Consider the following 20,366-nt stretch of genomic DNA (forward strand, 5'->3'; position numbering starts at 1 on the left):
AACCTACTTCTTTCCAGTTAGAAGTAGTAAGATTCTATACATACAGGTGTAGGAGGACCTGAAAGTAACATACCATATTTCTAAGAATCTAAGATGTAATCAATGAAACTCATTATGTTATGAAACTCTAAAAAAAAAATCCTTGCCTATTGGTTTTAAGATAAATCCTGATTCTGGACACTTTACATATAAAAAATATAAAAACTGAACATTTTATAATTAATACATTACTAAATTATTTAAGAGTATTTACTGTCACGAGTTATTAGCTTATAACTTTAGAAGACTTCTTCTAAAGCACCAATTATAGAGTTGACTCAACTTCTGAGTCTAATTATATTACAAAAATGACTGCTCTACCTTTAATTGGGAAGAGGTATTTCCTTGGAAAGTTCATGACTGCTGGGAACAGGTTCTTATTTTTCAAACTGAGTTTGCAGCTCAAATATAAATTACTCTTACACCCTAGTAATTCCTATAAAAAAGAGGAAAAGCATGCTATCCCCCCAGGAAAGAAAATATAATTTAACTTCAAATCATAATTACTGAGACCAGAAAACCACTCAGAATCTGTTGTACAAGGACTTTCATTTATATTTTTCTTTAGCACATTTTCTCCAAGAAAACCAACCCTATGATATTTTCTTAAACATACATACTAGAGTTTAATATAAACTGTCAACTAACCTTATCTTCATTTTGTAGTTTCACATCATATTTGTGAGGCAGAAATTTTGGAGGAGCCCATTTCCTTTCTCCTTTTTTCAACGAAGTAGGAAGTTTTCGTGGAGATCTACGTGCTCTGTCATCTAGTCAAATCAATAGAAAATTAGTGAAAAACATATTCTTTTAATTCTAGTCATTCATTCAGTAACAATCTTATTAAACACCTACTCTGCACCAGGCACTAGGTGATACAGCCCAAAGATGAATCATGTCTTTAACTTCAAGGAGCTAAAGTTTTAGGGGAAGTCGACAAGTAAAAAATTACAATACAATGTGGTAAATACTATAATAAAGGATGGTAAAGAAAAATACTAGGAGTACAGAGAAGTAATACCTAACTTAGTCTAGTAGGTAGGCAAGAAAGACCTAAAAAAGAATATGACTTGCTCACATTGCAAGCAATGATATATGGCTGAATACAACGTATAGCATAAACAAAAATGAAACTAAAAAAGGTAAGCTGAAGCCAGATTATAAATGGTGTTGTATACCACTTAAAGAGATTGGAATTTGTCTTGTGAGCACTATGGAATGAAAGGAAGATTTTTGGTCTAACTAGTATGCATTTTGGAAAGATCCCTAGTGTGAAAATAAAATTTTAGCAGAAGATGAAAAAACTGGGAAGGTGAGACTGAAGGTAAGGAAGTCAGAAGCTACAATGCTAAACATCTGAATGGAATGGAGAAGGAAACAAACTCAAGAGGTATTTAGGAGACAGACCTGGTGACCACCTAGATGTGGGAATGTTAAAGGTTTCCAAGTTTTTTGCCTTAGAGACTGAGCCAATTGTAGGCCAAATAAAAGAACGTGGAAAGAATAGCAGGGTTCGTGTTTACTTGTCTTGGGAGACAAGAAGACAGAGATCAATTTACCTTTAGGTGTGTTGAATTTGAGTTTCCTGGAGGACACACAACTGAGCATTAGGTCTGGAGTTAAGAAGTCTGACCTAGGCTTGAGAATCATCATCCTACATATAGGTAAGAGTGGAAACTGTGGGCACAGATCACATACAACAAGACAGTATGTAGACTGAAAAATATAAAGAAGGCAAAAAACATAACACTATGAAAAAAATCTAAGGAATGGCAGGAAAAAGAAGGAGGCAAAGAAGCATAACACTTGGACACCCGCGAGACAGTGGCACCAAAGTAAAAGACATGAGACTAACCAACAGTGTTAAATTTAACAGAAAATTAAAACACAGACCAGGTGCAGTGCCTCACGCCTATAATCCTAGCACTCTGGGAGGCCGAGGTGGGAGGATTGCTTGAGCTCAGGAGTTCGAGACTAGCCTCAGCAAGAGCAAGACCCCATCTCTACTGAAAACAGAAAAATTAGCCCAGCATCATGGCATGCACCTTTAGTCTCAGCTACTTGGGAGGCTAAGGAAGCAGGATCTCTTGAGCCCAGCAGTTTGAGGTTACAGTGAGCTATGATGATGCCACTGTACTCCACCTGGGGCGACAGAGCAAGACTTTGTCTCAAAAGAAAATTTAAGCACAGACTAAGAAGAAATCTCTGCGTCTGGCAATTAGGAGGTCACCTACAACCTTATTAGGAATTGTTTCAGGAGTGAAGCGACCTAAGTTAGACCACAACAGCATAAGGAATAAACTGACAGTCATAAGATAGAGACAGCATTCTCAAGAATGTAAGTTTGGATAAGACAGAAAACAAGAGAATCAATGGAGGACAGGTTTTTCTCTTTAGAAAATGGGACTTTGTTTATAAGTTGAGAAGAACCTTATGAGAGAGTTGAAAACACTGTAGAGTAGAATAATAAAAGTTAACCCAAGTCCTTAAGAAGAGTAAGAGGAAATAGAATCCAAAGCACAAGTGTCTTGGCCAAAAGGAAAGACAGTCCCCTTCTAAGATGGAGGAAGAATACAGAAATTTATGAGGAGGTTAAGAACACAAAGATGAAAAGTTCCTGCCTAAAACATTATTTTTTCCCCATAAAGTACAAGGCGAGGTCATCTGGTAAGAAAATATTACAATACTGGAATTTGTCTATCAAATTCCTATGGAAATTCTAATCAATTTTCCCCAGCAAACATTTGGAGTATGTCATAACATCAATTCCTTATCCCACCTATTTTCATGTAGTATTAATAACAACATAACCCCAAAATTAAAACCTAAACTTAGACACAGAACCCACTGAAAAACAAGTCAAAGCCTAAAACTTGGGGTTCCTGGTACACAATTCTTCAGGCATAAAACTAGTAATATATCACTGGTATTTCAACAATCTGATTCTAGAAGGAGTTAGATGACATTTGATCAGCCAACTCCTAACCAAAACATCCTAACCAAAACATTTCTCAACTTCAAGGAATTATAAGTAATGCCCATATTACAAAACTTCAGTATCAAAAAGAAGGAGAGAGGGCCGGGCGCGGTGGCTCACGCCTATAATCCTAGCTCTCTGGGAGGCCGACGCGGGAGGATTGTTTGAGCTCAGGAGTTAGAAACCAGCCTGAGCAAGAGCGAGACCCCGTCTCTACTAAAAATAGAAAGAAATTAATTGGACAACTACAAATATATGTAGAAAAAATTAGCCGGGCATGGTGGTACATGCCTGTAGTCCCAGCTACTTGGGAGGCTGAGGCAGGAGGATCGCTTGAGCCCAGGAGTTTGAGGTTGCTGTGAGCTAGGACGCCACGGCACTCTAGCCCAGGCAACACAGTGAGACTCTGTCTCAAAAAAAAAAAAAAAGAAGGAGAGAGAAACTGGAAAATATAGACGTTAGCATTCATATAACAGAGCAAAAAACAAAACTGAAGTATCAATAACTGGGGGTGGGCCAATTACAATGACAGTCTCAAGGGTTCTTTCCAGCCGGGCACAGTGGCTCATGCCTGTAATCCCAGCACTCTGGGAGGCCAAGGCAGGAGGATCGCTTGAGGTCAGGAGTTCAAGACCAGCCTGAGTAAGAGTGAGACCCCGTTTCTATTCTTTAAAAAAAAAAGGGGGGGGGGGGAGGGGCTCTTTCAGACTACAATAAATCCCTCTAAAACCATCTGCACATGTCCAAAACTCTGGAGACATAAAATAGAATGGAAGACAGACAACATAACATTCTAAGGTAGCACTCTAAAGTCTATAACAGTTAAATAATGAGGTACAATTACCTGATCCTCTAATAGTCATGAGGAGTGGGGGTCAATATACACCAAATACTTTGTGCACTCATGTTTTTGGAGATAAAAGGAATCTAGTCCAGTCAAATTTCTTATTTTACAGACTTTTTTTTTTAAAAAATGAAGACCCCACAGGCTGAATAACTTTCCCAGTGGGCAAAGTCTCAGGTCTTCAAATTTAAAACATTATTGTTAGAGTCTTCAGGTCCCTAAAAACTACTTTTAGACATCAGTGTCTCAGAATTCTAGCAGCTCCCATCTGAGATGAACTTAGATTACACAATATAGATAGAAGGAAGTACAGCTGACCCTTGAATTGCACAGGGGTTAGGGGCACCAAACCCCAGAGCAGTCAAAAATCCACATATAATTTTTGATTCCCCAAAAACTTTACCACTCACAGCCTGCTGTTGACTGGAAGCTTTACCGATACCAGAAAGTAAATTCACACATATTTTGTATGTTAAATGTATTATATATTGGACGGCAGAAGCTACTCTCCTGTTATCTTGACATTAAGCCAAACCTTTCTAAAATGGTCAAAAGATCCTTTGCTGGCATTAAATTCTCCAGCTTTGGATCCTTCATCTTCCTTTTTGCTTTAAGTTATCATATGACTGCTTTTCCTCAAACCATATAGTCTATAGATATGCCTTTCTTATAGGAATCCTGCATCCATATAAAAAGCTGCATTTTCAATATGAGATAAAAAGGTATTTTGCAAAAGTGCAAGGTTTTTGTGCCTACTGGTGTGGCTGCAACAATAACTTTGCAAATTTCTTCTTTTTTTTACAGTGGTCCTCACAACTGGATTCATTTATCTTGAAATGGGGCAACTGCAGCAGCAGACCTTAATCTACAGTACATATCAAGTAATTCAAATTTTTCTTATATTGTCATGACTTTTCTCTGCTTTCTGAGAGCAATTACAGCATCACTGGTGGCACTCTGTATGGATCCTGTCATGTTATTTAAGGTTTAAGGTATTGCACTAAATGTGATAAAAAGTATGCAAGAACTTTGAAAGACAAGCAATTTACTGGACAAAAGAACTTCTCACTTGGAGATGATTAGCATCATATGAAGTTTTAAGCAGATACTGGCAACACCTGAGTTCACTACAAAAGCAACAGGAGGTTGCTATGAAATTATTACAGTAGTACAGTACTACTGTAGTTTCATGCAGTTATTTAATACTGCACCTTTATGTTTATTTATATCTCTCTATTGCAAATGGTGCCATGTACAATCTGTGTGTGCATAAATTTTGATAAGGTTTAACTTTTTATAATAGATTTGTATATATTTTATGGTAGTAAATAAAATAGTAGTAACATGTTTTATGCCTTCATGACATATATAACTTTTTCTTAATTTTTTTTGATATTTCTAGGCTACACAGTTGATCTGCAAGTTTTTTCAAATTGTCACCAATCTCCAAAAAGTTTTCCAAAATATTCACTGAAAAAAATTTATGCATACATGGCCCCATGTAGCTTAAACCTCTGTTGTTCAAGGGTCAACTGTATCTTAAAACCACTCCATTGGCTTACAATGTGAAGAGCAATAGGGATGAGAATAATTCACCCCTCCTACCTTGACCACCCTGTTACACATATATGTACATATTTTCTACTTTAAGAGAAAAGGAAAACAAACCTTTGCCATCTTGAGTAGCTAAGAATGTGTACACAAATTTCTAAGCAACTAGAGGAAATGACTTCCCAATGATATCAATTGTTTAGGAAGATTTAAGTCTTGACTCACTTTATGGACATTTTAGTTGTTTTTCTGAATCATAAATGAACAAAATCATGTCACTGCAAGAACTGGAGTACATACTTAGTTGCTAGAGAACTCTGAAAGATTTGTGTATAATAAAATAAATAGGGTCTCATAACTCACTAAGGAGAGCTAGCATATCATACATACTAATACTCTCTCTCCTTCCTTCATCCTCTTTTACGACTGCCTCCTTCTTCTGATGGTCCTGAGCAATTTGACTGGAATTCTCTTTGTCACTTGATGGAGAATCACAGGCACCATCAGATTTTTTCTCAGCGGCCTCTTCATCCACTTTCTCCAAAGGATGAATCTTAACAATCTTCACCTTGAGCATTTTCTCCTTCCCAACCTATAAAGGAGACAGGAGAGAAAAATCAGAGATAATAAATAAGGAACTAGAAACTAAAGGTAATGTTTAGAACATCTGATCTAATATACATGCCTCCTCCACAAACAAAAATTCACTGAAATGAAAATATCCAAGTACGGTGAATTTTTTCCAACTTTATTTCTCAGACTTCTAGATTGAAATGATATCCTAAAAAATAAAAAGATCACAACCTAGTTCAAATTCATGTACCAATACACTAAGACCAAACGGCAATCACTGCACTAGCCTGAAATATGCAGTTTAAAAATTTCCATTTAAAAAAAAAAAAATCAAATATATATGGATAACCAATTGTTCTAGAAACATTTGTTGAAAAAAGTATCCTTTCTACACTTACCTTTCCACGTCTATCAAAGATCAGTTGTATATGTATATGTATATGTCTATTTCTGGATGCTAGTCTGTTCTTAACGCAAAATCTTTAAACTAAGGCGTGAAATCAAATAGTATTAGATCTCTTACTTTGTTGTTCTTTTTCAAAGTTGTAGCTAGGTTCTTTGCATCTCCAAATGAATTTTACAACCAGCTAGGCAATTCTTACAAAAAAAGCTGTTGGATTTTATTGCAATGTGTGTTAAATCTACACATCAATTTGGGAAGAATTGGTATCTTAATGATTAGTTTTCTGATCCATGAACAAAGTATCTCTACATTTATTTAGATCTTCTTTAATTTCTCTCAGCAATGTTTTGAAATTTTTACTGTACGGGTATTGTGCATCTTTTGTCAGCTTTATCCCCGAGTACAATAATCCACCCTTATCCACAGCGGGATACATTCCAAGACTCCTAGTGGATGGCTGAAATCATGGATAGTGCCAAACTCTACACATACCATGCACGAATTTCTTTTTCTTTCTTCACAATTTCACAGACAGAAGAATGGTTCTTACTGTAGATACCAGCAACCTTGGCATACAATTTTTTTTCTTTCCTTATTAAATCTAAAACTTTCACCTTTTCACTTAAAGGAAGCACTTTATGGCTTCTCTTTGGCATATCCAAACTGCCAGCATCACTACTCTTGCACTTAAGGCCATTATTAAGTAAAGTAAGGGTTAGCTGAACACAAGTGACTGTCAATCTGATAACTGAGATGGCTACTAGGTGACTAACTGGGGGGTAGCATATGCAGTGGATATGCTGGAAAGGGATGATTCGTATCCCAGGCTGGACAGAGTGAAACTGCACAAGATTTCACTACACTACTCAAAAAAGCTTGCAATTTAAAATTTATAAATTGTTTACTTCTGGAATTTTCCATTAATATTTTCAGACAGTGATTGACTGCTGATAACTGAAACAGTAGAAGGCAAAACCATGGATAAGGGGAGACTACTATATTTCATATTTCTGACACTACTGTAAATGGTGCCAATTTTTTAAATTTCAATTTCCAATTGTTTGTTGCTAGTATATAGAAATGTAAATTGATTTCTGTATATTCATCTTGTATCCTGCAACCCTGCTGAATTCATTTCTTAGTTCTAGTAGTTTCACTGGTAGATTCCATCAGACGTTCCACAATCATGTTGTCTGCAAATAATTTTACTTCTTCCTTTGAAATCTGGATGCCTTTCCATTATTTTTATTGACATACTACACTAGCTAGAACCTTCAGTACAATATTAGAGTGGGAGAACAGACATCATAACTTGCCTGACCTTCGGGGCCAAGCATTCAGTCTTCAACCATTAGGTATGCTGTTAGCTGAAGATTACCGGTAAACACCCTTTATCATGTCGAAGCGCTTCTTCGTATTCATAACGTGCTATGAGTTTTTATTAGTAGTTGATGTTGGATTTCATCAAATGCTTTTTCTGTGTCTATCAAAACTATCACTTGGTCTCACTGTCAGCTGAATTTAGAATAATTTAAAAAGAAAAAAGAAAAAAACTATCACATGGTTTTCCTTCTCGTTTATTAACAAGGAAAATTATATTCACTTCAAGTGTTAAACCAACTTTGCATTCCTAGGATAGACCCCACTGGCCATGATGTATTATCTTTTAAATATAGTGTTGAATTTTATCTGTTAAAATTTTTATTAGAATTTTTATATTTATGTTCATAAGGGAGTTTTCTGAACACAGATATAGATTTTACTTAGTCTGTAGTTTTTCTCTTGTGATGTGCTTATATGATTTTGATATCAGGGTAATGCTGGCCCTGTAAAATAAGTTAGAAAGTATTTCCTCCTCTTCTGTTTTCTTGAAGCATTTGCCGAGAACTGATATTACTTCTTCCTTACATGTTTGGCAGAATTCACCAGTAACAACATTTAGGCCTGGAGTTTTCTTTGTGGGAAGATTTTAACAAATTTTAACAAATTCAATTTCCTTAATAGATACAGGGCTATTAAATTCTCCACTTCTTGAGTTTTGGTACTTTGTGTCTTTCAAGGAATAGGTCTATCTACTTAACTTGTCAATGTTACAAAGGTGTCCATAATATTCCCTTATTATCTCATCAATATCTGTAAGACTACAGTGATGTCATGTCTTTTAATTCTTCATATTGGTTAATTCGTATCTTTTTTTCTAAGAGTTTGGCTAGAGGTCTATCAATTTCACTGATCTTGTCAAATTACCAGTTTTTGATTTCATTTATTTTCCCTGTTGTTTTCCTGTTTTTGATTTTATTGATTTCCACTCTGATCTTTTATCACTTCCTTTCTTCTGTTTACTCTGGGTTTAATGTGTTCTTCTTTTTCTGACTTAAGGCAGAAGCCAAGGTCAATGATTTCAGACCTTTCTTTTTTTTCTGATGTAGATATTTAGTGCTATACATTTTTCCTAAGCACTGCTTTTAGCAGCATCCCACAAATTCTAATATACTGTGTTTTCATTTTCATTCAGTTCAAAATACTTTCTAATTTTCCTTTTGATTTCTTCTTTAATCCATGAGTAAGTTAAACAGGTATAATTTACTTTCCAATTATTTATAGTATTTCCAGATATCTGTTACGAATTTCTGATTTAATTCCATTTTAATCAGAATATATACTTTGGACGACTTGAATCTTTTAAAATTTACTGATACTTTTTTATGACCTAGAGGATAGGATGATCTCCACTTGGTAAAAATGCACTTGAAAGAAATATGTATTCTGCTGTTAGGGTGAAATGTTTTTTAATGACAATTAGGTCAAATTGGTTGGTAGTGTTATGCAAGTTTTCTATATTCTTGCTGACTTTCTACTTTTTCTATCAGTTGAGAAGAGGGGATTGCTGAAATCTCTAACTATAAATGTGATTTGTCTATTTCTCCTTGTAGTTCTGTTTAGTTTTATGTATTTTGAAGCTCTATTATTAGATGAGCAAATATTAAGGACTGCTATGGTCTATATATACAATGAAATACTACTCAGCAATAAAAAAGAATGACTTCTGATACATGCAACAACAGGGATGCATCTTAAAATAACTGCTGAGTGAAACAATTCAGACAAACAAAGAGTACAAAATGATTCCATTTATATAAAACTCTAGAAAATGCAAACTAACCTATAGTGACAAAAAAACAGATCAGTGGTAGGGGAAAAAAGGAGTAGGAGGGAGAGATTACAAAAGAGCATCAGTATACTTTTGGATGTTAAGAGTGTTCACTATCGGCCGGGCGCGGTGGCTCACGCCTATAATCCTAGCACTCTTGGAGGTCAAGGTGGGAGGATTGGCTGGGCATGCACCAGTCACAATGCCCAGCTAATTTTTCTATTTTTTGTAGAGATGGGGTCTTCCTCTTCTTCAGGCTGGTCTTGAACCCCGAGCTCAAGCAATCCTCCCAGAGTGCTAGGATTACAGGCATAAGCCACCGCACCTGGCCCCTTTCCTTGTTAAGTTTTCCTTGATCCTGATCAGACTGTTGTCTATCGTCAACAGTCCTTTTATTAAACTCAAGTCAATTATACCATTTAAGTATGCCATCTATTTCCTACCAGGACAATGACTGATATAAAGTATGTGATTAAAACCCACTGGCACGCCTGTAATCCTAGCACTCTGGGAGGCTGAGGCGGGTGGATCGTTTGAGCTCAGGAGTTCGAGACCCCGTCTCTACTAAAAAAATAGAAAGAAATTAGGTGGACAACTAAAAATATATATATAAAAAAAATTAGCCGGGCGTGGTGGCACATGCCTGTAGTCCCAGCTACCCAGGAGGCTGAGACAGAAGGATTGCTTGAGCTCAAGAGTTTGAGGTTGCTGTGAACTAGGCTGACGCCACGGCACTCTAGCCCAGGCAACAGAGTGAGACTCTGTCTAAAAAAAAAAAAACCCCACTGGCAATCACAGTCATTACAAATAAAAAAAAGCAGGAGCTAGGAGATACATGGAGTCATAGTAAATCGGTAAAACAACAAGGAAAGAACAAGAACTTTGGAACCAGACAAACATAAGACAAAAGTTGAATCTTGGTCCCACCTCTTACTGGCTACTATAGCACATACTGTGTTGTATGTTGTTTGTTGTACCTAAGCCATTCCCCTCCCTCTTCTCTTGCCAGCCTATTTTGTGGCTTTATAAAAAGGAAAAAGAAAAAGGAACACTCATTCTATGATATAGAGTGAGGTAGGACCCATTTAAAAAAAAAAAGGCAGATACTCACTTTCTCGGCACCCCTTGCAGCTAAGGGTGTTTATGTAAGCCAAGTTCTAGCTAGGAACATGTAAAGCTAAACGGGGAGCTTTATCTTTTATGCTTCTGGAAAAACTTTCTTACCCTGCTTAACTAAACATTTCCTCACTCTGAACATAGTCACAATTTCACAACCAAGAGGCAACAAAGCTAAGAACCAAGCTGGGCATGAGGCTCACTCCTGTAGTCCCCACTACTTGGGAGGCTGAGGCAGGAGGATCGCTTGAGCCCAGAAGTTTGAAGTTGCAGCGAGCTATGATGATGCCACTGCACTGCAGCCCGGGCAACAGAGCAAGACCCTATCTAAAAAAAAAAAAAAAAAGAAAAAATCTGGCCTGGCATGGTGACTCACGCCGGTAATCCTAGTACTCTGGGAGGCTGAGGTGGGAGGATCACTCAAGGTCAGGAGTTTGAGACCAGCCTAAGCAAGAGTGAGACTCTGTCTCTACTAAAAATAGAAAGAAATTAGCTGGACGACTAAAAAATAGAGAAAAAATTATCTGGGCATGGTGGTACATGCCTGTAGTCCCAGCTACTCGGGAGGCTGAGGCAGAAGGATTGCTTAAGCCCAGGAGTTTGAGGTTGCTGTGAGCCAGGTTGACACCACAGCACTCTAGCAGGGGCAACAGAGTGAGACTCTGTCTCAAAAAAAAAAAAAATCAAAGGAAAACTCAACACAGTGAGAAGAACAGAACAGAAAGAGTCTAGGTCCTTGACAATATTATTCGGCCTCTACACTGAATGTGGACCTGCCTACTTCTAAGACTTATTACATGAGATAATCGAATGTCCTTATTGTTTAAGCCAGTGCTATTTAAAGTGTCCTCCCCCACCCCCATGGGACAGCATCATCGCCTTCCTGTAACTTATTAGAACTGCAAAATTTTAGGCCCCAATCTAGACCTTCCAAACTCTCAGGGGATAGGCTCAAGAATGTATTTTCAAGAGTTCTCTAAGTAATTTTATTTAGGCTAAAGTTTGAGAAGTACCATCCACTATTACTCAGATGTTTTACTGCACACAGCTAAAAGCACTCATAACTAATACATATCAGCCTCAACAACCTATTCAAATGACTGAACCTGTCTACCACCTCAGGATTTCTGTGCAGATTCTGCAAGAATGTAAAGCAAATAGTTCAGTATCCAGTATATACAGATATTTAACAAATGTTAGTTCTCTTTCTCCTGAATCTTACTTTAAACTTTTAAAAGATTATAAAGGATTGTTTTTGGTGTTAGGTATGATTTTTATAATCATCCTTTAGCCATTTCAGCTGGAAAATTTAAAAACAAGTAGAAAAAAAGAAAAGAAAAAGAGAAAAAAAAAGTCTTTTAAACAGAGTAAGAAAAAAATTACAAAACCAAAAAAAGCCAAGATAACAGAATTATCATAAAGGGATCAAAAGGGAAAGCAAGGGCACACTGGCACACAGTACAGCGATTGTCATAACATTAAACACTTGGTTCCAAAATTTGGTCCTTACAGTATCAATAGTAAGTAAAGCAGACTTCAAATATAACACAATTTTACACACACAGAAATGTGTTCTATAATCTATCTTGGAAGCTCCAATTCTAACAGTAAGTTAAATCACAGGAAAAAAAAAACCAGGCACTTACCTCAAAGTCACACTCTTCTCCCACAGCATATTTGGTCATGATCTCCAACCAAGCAGTATCTACTAACTTCTCTAAGGAGGCTGTGTTATGGTGAACCATTTCCAAAACCAGTTTCTCATACCAGGCAGGGAACTCCTCCTTCAAACTAAATAAATACATTATTAGTTACCAAGAACACACAGAAAAATCTATCCAGAGATTTAACGCAGCTCATTCAAACATTTCTTTTTCTTTTAGCCCCCAAACAGGGTTTTACTCTGTTGGCCGGACTAAAAGTGCAGTGGTGTCATGATAGCTCACTGCAACCTTAAACTCCTGGGCTCAAGGAATCCTCCTGCCTCAGCCTTCCAAATAGCTGGGATTACAGGTATATATGCTTACAGTCTCCCTGCCTTGTTAAGGCTGTTTGTTACCTTTCTCCTCTTCCCACTGTCCTCCCCACTTCCCAGCTTAATCATTCTTCCAAGATGTCCTCAGACTTCCTTAATTCCATGACGCCTTTCCTGGCCCCCAAAATTCACTCTCTCTTTTTATTAAGCCTCCCAGGCACTTAGGTTTAAAACTCCATTGTCTGAGTGAGGGAGTGAGGTTGGACAATCATGTCCACATTCTTTTACTTACTCTGGGTCATTTACATTTTTATAACAAGTATACACTACTTTTATAATCAGAAAAAGATTTGTACTTTGAATAAAAATATTGAAACCTCAGGTTTTTTCAATATTAGTAATTCCTCCCACCACCCCCTATATTCTATTAGCTATCAAATCGCATAAAACATTTCCCAAGTTCTGCAGAACTTTCCTCTGATATAATGGATTCTAAAGTCAAATAAGTTTGAAACTCACTAGATTAAACCAAGCTAAAGTTTCTCTATTGCAGGTCTTTTGAAAATCTTTAAAATGTTCATATGCATTATGATTTCCCAAGAAGAAAGTGGCTTTTCAAAGTTATGGCCAAAGAACCCTCTTTTCAGGAAGGATTAAAGGATCTGTATCATCCTTTCTGTTCCCAATAATGCCCTGCTTCCCTACCTGAATATTACTCTAGCCTACACAGACATCCCACCTGCCTCCTCCCTAACTCATCTTATACACTGCTCCCAGATTAATCTTTTCAAAGCCCAACTCCACTCACATGTCTCCCTTGTTCAAATATTATTACTGTCCTCCACTGTTCACTGAATTAAATACAAATGCTTCATCTTGTCTTCTACAATTTGGCACAAACTATCCCTCAAGCTTCAGACATCACCTTCTTCATGAAGTCCCATGAAGTTTTCCATGACACTTTCAGGTTAGTGTCTCTAGCCCATGAAATCCCACTGTACTTTATCTCTTTGTGTGCAGGGAAGTAATTTAATTTTCATTTTGAAACTTACTTCTCTTATTTGCTCTTAAGTTTTTCACTTGATTCTCTTTGGGTTTTTCAGGAACATAATCATATTACATACAACAATAATCGACCTCCTTACTACTCTTTATTCTTCGTAGTAGGCTAAATGTGGTACGTTCTATTCACACAGAATTTTCGCATACATATTTTTGTCTCAAAAACATTTTTTTTGTTTGTTTGTTTGTTTTGTTTTTGAGACAGAGTCTCGCTCTGTTGCCCAGGCTAGAGTGCCATGGCGTCCTAGCTCATAGCAACCTCAAACTCCTGGGCTCAAGCAATCCTCCTGCCTCAGCCTCCCGAGTAGCTGGGACTACAGGCATACACCACCATGCCCGGCTAATTTTTTCTATATGTATATATTTTTTTAGTTGTCCAGATCATTTCTTTCTATTTTTTAGTAGAGACGGGGTCTCGCTCTTGCTCAGGCTGGTCTCAAACTCCTGACCTTGAGCGATCCACCTGCCTCGGCCTCCCAGAGTGCTAGGATTACAGGCATGAGCCACCGCGCCCGGCCTCTCAAAAACATTTGTAGAGAAGGTAGGTTACCTCTATTTGCAAACAGCAAATATTAAATGTTTATATAATGCAGAGGATTGAGACAGGCACTGTAACCAATTCAAGAATAAGCTAACAAGAATCCTGACCTCAAGAAGTTTACAGGCTACTCTAGGGGACAACGATAGCCAATAGGCCAAATCCAGCCTGCTGCGAGTTTCTGTAAATGAAGTTTTATTATTATAGAACACAGCTATTCTCATTCCTTTACGTAATATGTTAGTTGTTTTCACAGTACAACTTCACAGCTGAGTAGCTGAGACAGAGACCATGTGGCCTACAAAGCCTAAAATATTTACAAATTGGTCCTTCACAGAAATGGGTGGCCAACCCCTGGTCTAGTACATTAAACAAAGCATATATATATAAATGACACTATCTCAAGATGAAACAATACAAGTGATCCAAACAAAGAAAGAGGTGCAAGGTTAACATACTTAACCAATTACTAGTCACTGATGAAGCCATTACTAAAACCCAGTGCTCTGACATATCAAAACACCAGAATAGTATTAGATCACTAAATTCTATGCTCCCTCTACTTATCTGTTATCAAGATAAGTCAATGAGAAAATTCGGAGAAAAAGTGTCTATTCCAAACTCCCAAGAGTACTGTTTTATAATCTCTAGCTTCTAGTTACTGTTTTCCATACACCTGCCAAATTCTGAGTGTTTTGAGAGAACACCCAGACAACTAGGCACTTTGAACACAGGATGTTTTAAGACCCCAAATCAACCTTCCCACTTAGATAAAACTGTATTTTTCAACAGCTAGTATAAATAACATCTTTTTTTTTTTTTTTTGAGACAGAGTCTCATTCTCTTGCCCAGGCCAGAGTGCCGTGGAGTCAGCCTAACTCACAGCAACCTTAAACTCCTGGGCTCGAGCGATCCTCCTGCCTCAGCCTCCCGAGTAGCGTCTGGGACTACAGGCATGCGCCACCATGCCCGGCTAATTTTTATATATATATATATTTTTAGTTGTTTGGCTAATTTCTTTCTATTTTTAGTAGAGACAGGGTCTCGTTCTTGCTCAGGCTGGTCTCGAACTCCTGAGCTCAAACAATCCGCCCACCTCGGCCTCCCAGAGTGCTAGGATTACAGGCGTGAGCCACAGCGCCCAGCCTTAAATAACATCTTACAATTTTTTTATTTTGAGACAGGGTCTCATTCTGCCACCCAGGCTAGAGTTCAGTGGCATCATAGCTCACTGCAAGCTTAAACACCTGGGCTCAAGAGATCCCTATGCCCCAAGCCTCCTGAGTAGCTGGGACTACAGATGCGCACCACCATGCCCCGCTTATGGGGTCTTGCTATGTTGCTTAGGCTGGTCTCAAACTCCTGACCTAAAGCAATCCTCCCACCTCAGCATCCCAAAATGCTGGGATTACACTCATGAGCCACGGGGCCCAGCCAATCTTATAATTTCAAATGACCACAAAATCAAGAAAACTTTTAGCCAGGCATGATAGCTCATGCCTGTAATCCAAGCACTTTGGGAGGCCAAGGCAGGAGGATTGCTTGAGGTCAGGAGGTTGAGACCAGCCTGGGAAACATAGCCAGACACTGTCTCTACAAAAAATAAAAATAAAAAGGGAAAACTTTCTGCTAATTTGCTGCCTCCAAGTCACTTTAAGATCATATCAGCATCCTTTGCTTAGAACCACATTTCCAGAGTATTTACAAGCATGGAACAAGAACACCGAAAGCCTGGTAAATATCTAAATAAGTGTGCACACAACTAATATATTCTACACACTTTGTTAGCAGCAAAATACAGTACACTAATGTAATATATTTCAATCTGTGCTCCATAAATTTAAATACAAGTAGTGCTTTAGGGTTCATATTCCCTCCTTTGCTAACAATGTGAAGATGGGGCCAAAACGTAATGCTTCTATTACTTACAGTTCAGCAACTTCCTGTTCTTCTTCCCAGGCCTCCTTGTGGGTTAGCTGACTGCTTCCAGTACTCTTGCACGTCCAAATGCGCTCACTGTACCTTTCCAAGCGGGCTTCATACTCTCTGTTGGTAGTGGCTCAGGAAAACAATACGCAAGTAACAGAAACAACTAACCCATATGCATAAAATACTTAAATATAGAAAAAAAATCTACAGTATTTGTTCTAAAATGTACAGCATGAGAAGACAGAAATGGAATAAGGGTTTTCAAGTGGCAAATCCAAAACAAAATGACTAAGACTAAAGTATGATTAGAATGGTTTTTTAAGTTTTACAAATAATATATTAATATATACAAATGGGATTTTCTCAATTCACTAAAGTTTCATTTCACAAGACTTAACAGTACTAAAAATTCTTAAGAAAAAATAAAGCAAAATAAAACACAAGTAAAGAAGAGTAACATTTAAGGTAAGTGAAATTTTGTAACAAAACTCAGATGGTCAGCAAGTTTAAGAATCAGTCTACAGTAAGATGAGATGATCAGATCAGTCTCACAGGTAGCTTGGAATAACCTTATACATATGTTAACGGTGCATATGCTAATGATCCATTTACCAACAGCCTTCCAGTCTACCTTAGAAACACCCGTTGCTTCTGAGAATTTAAAAAATATTAATAAATTCTATAAAATACCTAAGAGTATTCCTAAAAATACTTTTGATATAATATTTATCCAGTCTCTATGTTGTCTCTAATAACACTACATTTACAAGATCATTTACCAGTTGTTGTTTAGACAGTCTTGGGGGAAGAGGACATCATGTAATTTGGTGCCATATATACTGGCAACTTTCCACACCATCCCAACTAGAATTCACTATCAGCCAGTCACTTTCAAATTCAAATGGCAAGGAACTAGTTTACTTCTATGCACAGCAACAGATGCTATGCAAGAAAATAAACTGACACTACAACTAGAGAGTAAGCTACCAATTCTTGTACTTTCCAAGGGACATAGTTCCTTTTTTTTTTCTTGAGACAGGGTCTTACTCTGTTGCCCAGGCTAGAGTGCAGTGGTGTCATCATAGTTCACTGCAACCTCAAACTCCTGGGCTCAAGAGATCCTCCTGCCTCAGCCTCCCAAGTAGCTGGGACTACAGGCAAGTGCCACCACACCAATTTTTCCATTATATTTTTTGTAATGACAGAGTCTTGCTACGTTGCTCAAGCTGGTCTCAAACTCCTGGCCTCAAGCGGTCCTCCTGCCTGTGCCCCACAAAGTGCTAGGATTACAGGCGTGAGCCACAGCACCTCACCTCCAAGTGACATATTTTATAGTGGTTGAATTAAATAAAAGTATTTAAACAGCTCCCTCTATAATAACCTCACAACTAAACAATTATTTCTGTTTCTTTTTTCTTTTTTAGGAAACAAGGTCTCGCTATGTTGCCTAGGCTGGCCTCAAGTGATCCTCCTGCCTCAGCCTCCCAAAGTAGCTGGGAGTACAAGCAGGTGCCACCATGCCCAGTTCATTTCTTACATAGGGAGATTCTTTGTTTTCCAGGGTTATGAACAGTGAAAAGGCAAACAATAGAGACAAATCCATAGGTAATCCGAAACAGTAGTTTTAGCCAATAGTAGAAGTACCTTCCCTCGCTGCAGATCTAGGTGTTATATGTTGATATATATGTATGTTCCCACAGGGAAGCAATCCTCTGGCTGCCACAGAATTGAAAATCACTACATCAACCAAGATTTTGTTGAGCTTTATTTTCTGTGATTTATGAAATTATTTTTTACAGGTAGTGGGGAATTTTTTTCAAACAAATATATTTAAATAATTTTTTATTATAGTTTTTCAAACAATAAAATGTCCCTTCTAACCTGACACACATCTTTCCTACCTTCCTTTGAAAGTCACTGCTATCTCAAATGAGGGTGTGGGGGTGCACCCCTGCAGTCCCAGCTACTCCAGAGGCTGAGCTGAGAGGACTGCCTGGGCCCAGGAGTTTGAGACCAGCCTGGGCAACAAAGTGAGACACCCCTCATCTCTTAAAAAAAAAAATGAAAATCACTGCCATCTATATAGCATTCTCCTGCTGGGTCACCTTGTCCAGTCCCATAATTTCAACTACTATCTATATGCTAATAACTCACCAGCTCAGTCTCCTCTCTCTAAACTCCAGACCCATATATCCAAAAGCAATATGGACATCTCCATCTGGACATGCACAGTGACTCAATGTAAGTGTCTAAACTGAATACTTCGCTTCCCTTTCCCCCACTCACAAACAAAACAAAAAGAAGTAAACACTTGTTCCTCTTCCAGGGTTCTCTATTTCAGAGAATGACATTATAATCCAAGTGAAAACCGATCATTATTCCTGACTCCTCCCCAATCAATCACCAAAGTCTGTCAAATCTACCTCATTTGTCTCTGAAATCCATCTATTGTTCTCTCCACATTAAGGACTAGTAAATTTATTCAGACCACCATTACCTATTGTCTAGATTATTCAATGGCCACGTGGATAGTCTAGTTTCCCCTAGTCCCAAGCCTGGAAATCCATTCTCAACACTGCAGCCACAGTTCCTGACCTAAAAGGCTGCTTCTTTCCTATTCAAATTTTCAATGGCCTCCACTAAATTTAAGGCCAAGTAGAACACCTCAGCCCATCTCACAAGGACCAGCATGACGCAGCCCTTTTCTGTATCTCTCGCCACTAGACAACCCCATCCCCATTCCCACTTCACTCTAACCAAAGAACTGAACTTCTTTCAATTTTTAAAAATTAAGAAACTCCAAACTTATCACACCCTCTCATGTAATCCTCTTTTCTCCATCTAACTAAACTATAGGCATCCTTTAAATCTCAACTTAAAAATAACTTTTCCCAGAAAACATTCTCTGACTATTGCTGTTTCCAACTATTCACCTCCTTTCCACAGAGATTTTACATCTCCACTTGTGCCATGTGGCTTGCTTTCAATATTTGTGAAAAGGAATGTACATCCCCACCCCGGTGATGTTGGGCTTGGCCAAGTAACTTGCTTTGACCAACAGACGTGAGCAGATGTGATATATGTCACTTCCAGGAAGAGGCTTAAAAAGTCATTATGTTTTCCTCCAGCTTTCCCTTTGCCTTTCCACTAGAAAGGCATGTCATACGCAGGCTCCTTTAGCCTGGGTCTTAGAATAAGAAAAATGTGTTTTTCCTTTTTTTCACCCACTTTTCCTTTTTTAAAAATAAGGCTACTAGAAAATTTTAAGTTACATGTGGCTCGTATTATATTTTTATTAGACAGTATTGTATCCTCAGATACACACCTTAGAACAAGTGCCCTGACAATATTAACTCAAAATTTTTAATTGACTAGTCAAGTTAGATTAATTTCAAAAACCTAAAACTGAAATTCCTACACTACCACCTAATAATGGGTATTTTTAAGTTTATGTAACTATTCTGGTCATTACTTTGACTTACATTAAGAGAAAAAAGTGAAAAGAAAAAAAAAGCCCATTAGAAGGATATTGAGTCAGCTGCCTCTAAATCCTATTTCAGATTTTAGGTTACCAAAATAAGTCACTCACTCTCAAGTAACCACTCAGAGCCAAATGCCAATTGAGGTTTTTATGTTCCAGCAACTGTTGCACATATAATTGCAGACAAAATGTCAAAGCAATTCTCCAAAGGTTGTGTAAGCTATAAATGATAAGATATTTTCAAATCCTAGACTACCTCATTATGTATCTACTTTTTCAGGAGTTCAAGAGCTCCCTCCTTATCACAATATGGTGCTGCTTTATTCTCTTTAGCTTTGTAAGGATTGCTTCTTTCAATAAAGTACTTGACAGCCTAAAACAGTGGCCCAGAAAAGTACAGAGGTTAAAAAAGCACAACTGTAACCCTAAGAGTTCTGAGTGAGAAGATGTCAAATAGAGCCACATCTCAAAATTTGCTTTTTACTCTATTTTTCTTTGGACCAGATTGTCATTAAATTAAAAACAACTCAAATATGGCATAATTTGTAAAGAAATTAAATTATAAAAATCAACGAAAGAGCTTAGTATTCCAACTACCCAATAAAATCCTGTTTTGAAACTACAGCTTAACTCCATCTACAGCTACGCAACTCTTAAAACATGCTCTAAGGCCGGGTGCAGTGGCTCACGCCTGTAATCCTAGCTCTCTGGGAGGCCGAGGCGGGCA

At 37.7% G+C, this 20,366-nt stretch overlaps 1 protein-coding gene across 1 annotated transcript in view; it reads right to left on the reverse strand.

Moving 5' to 3' along the window:
• The window catches only part of BAZ1B (bromodomain adjacent to zinc finger domain, 1B), a 69,488-nt gene that overhangs the window by 43,995 nt on the left and 5,127 nt on the right, over positions 1 to 20,366 (reverse strand). Inside the window, exons 2-5 of the mRNA XM_012640374.1 lie at positions 16,159 to 16,275; positions 12,301 to 12,445; positions 5,802 to 6,003; positions 688 to 809 (exon numbers count right to left, since the gene is read on the reverse strand). Of these exons, the coding sequence (XP_012495828.1) occupies positions 688 to 809; positions 5,802 to 6,003; positions 12,301 to 12,445; positions 16,159 to 16,275 (586 nt within the window). The remainder of the gene's footprint in view (positions 1 to 687; positions 810 to 5,801; positions 6,004 to 12,300; positions 12,446 to 16,158; positions 16,276 to 20,366) is intronic.

This window comes from Propithecus coquereli, unplaced genomic scaffold, assembly GCF_000956105.1.
Source record: "Propithecus coquereli isolate 6110/MARCELLA unplaced genomic scaffold, Pcoq_1.0 Scaffold150, whole genome shotgun sequence".
In the NCBI taxonomy this organism is placed as follows: domain Eukaryota; kingdom Metazoa; phylum Chordata; class Mammalia; order Primates; family Indriidae; genus Propithecus; species Propithecus coquereli.